Source organism: Festucalex cinctus, chromosome 7, assembly GCF_051991245.1.
Source record: "Festucalex cinctus isolate MCC-2025b chromosome 7, RoL_Fcin_1.0, whole genome shotgun sequence".
Taxonomy (NCBI): Eukaryota; Metazoa; Chordata; class Actinopteri; order Syngnathiformes; family Syngnathidae; genus Festucalex; species Festucalex cinctus.
In genome coordinates this window covers 19,103,846-19,110,058 of record NC_135417.1, presented here as the reverse complement: position 1 = coordinate 19,110,058, position 6,213 = coordinate 19,103,846, and the positions used below count along the sequence as shown (strand labels likewise).

Genomic DNA, 6,213 nt, shown 5'->3' with positions numbered 1-6,213 from the left:
ACATACACATATATATACACACATACATATATACACATATATATATATACATATATACCCCCCCCCCCCCCCCCACACACACACACACACACACACACGTTTCAGATGGAAATTTACAGTCCACCCTTATGCTGCGTTCTCACCAAACTAGGTGAAGGCATTTCGGCGGCGCGTTTGCATTGTAGTCAATGGAGTTCGCGCTCAACGGAACAAAAGTGCATGGAGACGCGGAGGACGCGGTGCGCAGCAGCTAAAATCCGCACATTTGTGATGAAAATCCGCACAATCGCATATTCGCCAAAGTTAAAAAAAAATTGAACTTTTTTCGCTTTTCGCCTCGCGGCAGCCAAACATCTTCAAGTACAGGCTACGTCACACACAGCGTCCTCTCTTTTGTCACCCTGAGCGCAACAACACGGCCAGCCGGGACAGAATGGTGAGCAAAGAAGTAGCATTCAACTACTGGTAAGTCTGTTTACTTGAACTGTACCAAGGTAGCAGCAGTGTTTACCATCCATGCCAAAACTATTTTTAGCACAAATGCCAGCCGCCAGATAGCCACTAAAAAAGCCAGAGTGCTATCACGTACCTTAAAAAAGGAGAAAATAGTGCCACGGCTGTTTAGTTCCAGGAAAGAAGTGGAAGTAGTTGGCAGTGCTCACTTTTGGTTGACTCGCTAAAGTGCTCCACTTCCTTGCTCACCAAGGGACACGCCTCCTCCGCTCCGGGGTGCACGAAAGCGCGAATGAGTGGCAATCGCTCCAAAAAATAAAAAATAAAAAATAAAAAATAAAACTACGAGGTGAAACGCTCGCGAAGGAAGTTCGTCTTTCCGGATTTGGTGAGAGCCCAGCATTAGCATGTTGATTTAACATCCATCCATGTGTAAATAAGTGTATTAATTAAATAATATATGCATCTACGGTTCAGCACTGCAAATGGGGAAACTTACCGTCAAGTTGTCTCTCAGTAGCTGCATGATAAGTGTACTGTCTTTGTATGAATCGTCATTCAGTGTTTCCAGCTCTGCAATGGCGTCATCAAAAGCCTGCAAGGAAAACAAGCAGTTTGAAGGGTCCGCAGTTTAAACGCCGATATCTATGTTTGGGGCCAGCTTTTGGCTCATACATTCATTGCATAAGTTGAAATATAGAGAAACAGTCAGGTAAACAGAAATCCAAGGCATCTCAATAAAACATTGGTGGGACTGTTTGAGTCACATTATCAATAACAACAAAACACATCAGGAGTTCTTACTTTTTTTGCCAGTTGGCAGGCCTTTTCAGGAGAGTTTTGGATCTCATAGTAAAACACGGAGAAATTGAGCGCAAGACCAAGACGGATTGGGTTTGTGGGCGGCATGTGAGCTTTGCTGGTTTCAAAAGCCTCTTGGTAGGCTTGTTCGGACTCTTTGATGATGTCTGAAGTTGAATTAAAAAAAAAACAAAAAAAAAAAACACATACATTACAAATCATTGAAGAACCAAATATCAGTTTATCATCAACACATTCAACACCATTCAAACAGTAAGGGATAAATAGCATGAGAAGAGCTTAGTCTTTAATCTCTGTGGTCTTGCCAATGTCGACTTTTGCCTCAACAGCTGAAATATGAATTTTTAAATACAACCACATCCACAGATTATACAAACATGATAAATCCTCACATACCCTGCTTGTCATCCCCTGTCGCCACTTCGGCTTGGTAGCGGTGGTAGTCGCCTTTCATTTTCAAAAAGAAGACTTTGCTCTCTGGCAAAGAGGCTTTTGGAATGAGACAAACTTTCAACAGATCCTGTGCACAAAACAAAAAAAACAAAAAAAAAGGTTGAAAAACAGTACAATTTTTAAATGATCTATTAATAATCTACCGGTACTTCATTTCAGAGTTGAACAAATCTAATATTGGTTTGTACAAACTGAATGCTGTGGTGCTTTATCCCAAAAGGATCACATTACTTGCAGAACTAAATAAGCCAGCTACCTCAAATACTAGGGGTGTTAAAAAAAAATCGATTCGGCGATATATCGCGATACTACGTCGCGCGATTCTCGAATCGATTCAATAATCGGCAGAATCGATTTTTTTTTTTTATTTATTTATTTTTTTTTTTTTTTTTTAGGATTCACACCTTGAGCATGGAAGAATGTTATATGAACGGCACATTAAGCCTTAATATTTTTATTTTAATGCTGTTCAAATGTGAAACAGATTGCAAACTGTTTGTGTACAGTGGCTCACGGTTATAAGCCTCAAGTTTTAGATAAATATATTCATACAAATCTTACAGTGTACATGTACAAATTTACTGATAGTATTTTCTAAATTTGAATGGAAAAAAATCGCAACAATCGACTTATAAATTCGTATCGGGATTAATCGGTATCGAATCGTGACCATTCGTATCGGGATTAATCGGTATCGAATCGAATCGTGACCTGTGAATCGTGATACGAATCGAATCGTCAGGTACTAGGCAATTCACACCCCTATCAAATACTGTATATTGTTTTGTGTAGTGCCTTGCAAAGTAAATTAGCCTTTGCAAGTATTAGACACCTTGAACTTCCTGACCTTTTGCCACATTTCAGGCTTCAACAGATAAAAAATTTAATTATTTTATTCTCCCAGTCTTCCTAATCGATTTTGACAATTTATACTCTGATTTTTTTCCTGGTTTAAAAAGCGCACTGTGCTAGCCATTCATAAACCTCACACAAATGTAATGTATATGTTTTACACAATAAAGCTTACCAGAACATCCTCACAGATTCCCTTGAGCTCTGCCTCAATTTTCTCCTGGTAATCTTTGGCCAATTCCCTATTTCTGTCGCCTTCGGCCTTCGCTGCGATGCTGGCCACAACACGCCAAGAAGAACGACGGGCCCCAACTACATTCTTGTAGGCCACGGAAAGCAGGTTGCGCTCCTCATTGGTCAGTTCGGCGTCATTATTCTCCGTCGCAGACTTCATCGCCGCAGCCATGTCGTCATACCGCTCCGCTTGCTCGGCCAGTTTGGCCTTTTTGATTAAGCAATCCTTGGATTCCCCACTCATCATGGCTTACTGGAAAAAACAAATGTAAATGAAAAGGTTAAAAAAAAAAAAAACACTCTAGGGAATACTGAATCAGACTAACACCCATGAAATGAAATTCCTCACACCTATAGCGCAAACTCTCATAAAACATTTTCACACTTCATAGTCTTGATAAATTTGAGTAAATGGTGAGATTTATTCACCTGTGCCTCTCAAAGACGACTAGCCGAAGCAACGCACTTTCACATAGCAGTTAAAACTGTCACCATAGGCCACCACGCTGCTGCTCTTAAATGGTACAGCTTGCATGTTTGTTGCATCACTTGCAATTACGTCAATAACACTACATTTTAGAATAGTGTATGGCCACATCCGGCTAAGCGGCACCATCTCGACCGTCCCCCAAAGTCTTTATGAAGTCAAGATCAAATGTAAAGTGTGTGGCGCTTTTATGTTAAATATATATTCATTTTAATCTTTAGTGTTGCCAATTTATCAACACTGTATCTTAAGTGACTTCCCCAACCCCCTTTAATGACAAAAATAGCTGCTAGTGAAATACCAAAAGTGATTTTCAAGTATAACAATGTACAAGGCTAATATAATATTTTACTATTTTTTGTTTTTTCAAAAGGTATACAAGTCTTTAAATGCAAACATTTAAAACCAAAGTGAGGGAAATGTGCATATTGAAAGTTTTGAAAGCTATGAAACAACCGAAACAGACAGAAAAGAGTCAAGGTCGATTAATATATTGAAAAAGCTCAGTAAATCATAGGACCGGGATTTGCAAAATAGATTTAAAATAATTTAAAAGACTTTCTTGAGTTATTTAAAAGGTGAAGTCAAAAGTCAACACCCCCAAAAATCTTTACAATATGTTCTATGTAGCCCCACTAGTCTAAACACAGCATCCTGATTAACATTGTGTCTGTGGAATATGAATTAAGCAGCAAAAATCCACACATTTTTATTCATGGCCATTTTGCCACTTGCTGTCAACTGACAATGACATCACAGTTGTCCAGGTAACAACCAATCACAGCTCACCTGTTTTGTAAAGCTAAGCAAGGATGATTGGTTGTTACCTGAGCTATTATGAGGTCAGCAGAATATTGAATATGAAGGAAGGCTGCAAAACCGTGTCCTCTCCAGGTTCCGCATGAAGAGTTCACACATCAAGCATAATCCAAACTTTGATCCCGATACCATATTCGTTTACACTTAAAGGTCATAAATGCCTGTGAAGTATTGTATGAATATAACATGACAGTTTGGATTAATAGCTTACTGGCATGCATGTCATATACATCCACATGCTAGTTCTAGCCTTCCTTACAAACCTGCAGGGCGCAAACAGACCTTCCCCCCACTGTTCTCCCGCATACATACATCACCACACCCATTCCCATACCTGCGTCTCGCCAGTTCAAAGTTGATATCACCAATAGCGTAAAGTACGTGATAATATTAGCCCTCGTGATTAGTTTTCAGTTAGCATATTTGACAACGTTTGACATGGGGCATGAGGTTCCAAACATGGCTTTTATCTAACAAACTATTTCAACTACTGCCAAAGTAAGGTATTGATCAAAGCATAACAAAGGTTCTTCGAACATTTAACCGTCTGTCGGATGGCTCCAAACACAAAGTGAACTACTTTCCTGTTGAATCCAACAAGTTAAAGTTAGTTGGTAAAGGACACATTACATCACCGAGCTTCGACGTGACACGCCTTCCTCGGGTCCAATCTTGTAGTTGAAAGCAGCTAGTAGGCACATGTCATTGTAATGGAGCTAGCCATTGTTCCTGGTCTGGTGATTGTCGGCATTGTCAGCAAACCCAAGGTCAATTACAATTTGTCGCTATATTTGTTACACGACTAAAGTCAAGCTAACGCGACAGCGTTTCTGTCAATTCCTACCTGTGTAATGGTTGATTGCAGCGGCTTTAGCTTTCAACTTCCAGCTGATCCTCTCTACGGTGTTAACGTGAACGTGAAGAGTCGACGGGGTTTCCTACTGGTTAAAGGCGCTGCCAGTGCAAGGATGGATGACGTCACCATCACCTTGGCAACCACTGGCAGACGTCATGGGAGTTGTAGTTTCGAACTAAGGGCCACGTACAGGAAAGATGAGGGGAGCCACTTGCCACTTGACGTTGTTTATGAAACGTGATGAATAAATAAATAAATAAATAAAATATCCTAAATCTCAAGTTGGTGTTAGTGTGGCAGAAAGTGTTTTTAAAAGTTTTTTTTTTGTTTTTTTTTAAGAAATGAATGTGATAACTTGTTATTGAATAAAGAAAGTGTGATGCCCTTTTGCTTTCAAAAGTATTTACAATTATCAATATATATAAAAAAAAGGTGAATTTATTTCATTACATTGGACCCCAGCCTACTCAGCGTTTAGCACACATGGACCGGTTCACGGATTTTTTTTTATTTTTATTTTTTCAATATAATTTTGCTTTTCATGATGATGTGTATGGATTTTAGTCCAGCAATGGCCCATGGGACAGACTTCTGAAACACCTGTATTAGCTGTTAAAGTGTTCTTATTGTTACTACACCCCAATAAAAGAGCTTTTTAAATTCCTAATTTATTTTCAAAAATTCCTAGAATGGCTTGACCTTGATACTGACCTTCCATACAGATCACACAAAGCAAGAGACAGAAAAAAAACTCAACTCAACTTTATTGATAAATAGTGCTGTCAAAGTTAAAGTGTTAACTAATTAATTAATCAATCACAAAAAAATATTGCATTAATCATGTATTAAGGCAGATTAATCGCGCGATTAATTTTGACTACAAATGATCCTTTAGCTTGATAGCGGATGGCTATGTTAAAGGTAGCGCAGGTTGTGTTTGAACAATAAACATAACATGCATTAAAGTGAAGCATTTAATAAATGTGTGTGACATTCAGAATACTTGTTCATGTCAAACTATTGGGGTCATTTTTTTTTTCACTTTAAATTATGCAAGTTATTAACTGATTAGAAAAAGTGGAGGATGAGACGTCGTCTTAACATTAAATGCCGAAAAAATTAACACATAAGAGGTGCATTTTAAATTTTGCGGGCAAAAAATGTTGATAAAAGCCTTTTTAATTAAGCGATTAATCGTGATTAATCAAAATTTTAAGATGTGATTAATCTGATTAAA

The 6,213-nt window shown here is 38.5% G+C and overlaps 1 protein-coding gene across 3 annotated transcripts in view; it reads right to left on the bottom strand.

Annotated features, from left to right (window-relative positions):
* The window catches only part of LOC144022265 (14-3-3-like protein), a 15,615-nt gene extending 10,499 nt beyond the window's left edge, over positions 1-5,116 (bottom strand). Inside the window, exons 1-5 of one of the 3 annotated variants that reach the window (XM_077526932.1) lie at positions 4,965-5,116; positions 2,756-3,067; positions 1,672-1,795; positions 1,258-1,421; positions 953-1,048 (exon numbers count right to left, since the gene is read on the bottom strand). In XM_077526932.1, coding sequence (XP_077383058.1) covers positions 953-1,048; positions 1,258-1,421; positions 1,672-1,795; positions 2,756-3,061 — 690 coding nt within the window. In that variant the 5' untranslated portion in view covers positions 3,062-3,067; positions 4,965-5,116. Of the gene's footprint in view, positions 1-952; positions 1,049-1,257; positions 1,422-1,671; positions 1,796-2,755; positions 3,068-4,454; positions 4,652-4,755; positions 4,939-4,964 lie in introns of those variants that run through there. The other 2 variants (XM_077526933.1, XM_077526935.1) reach the window with 2 other exon arrangements.
* Between the last annotated feature and the right edge of the window lie 1,097 nt (positions 5,117-6,213).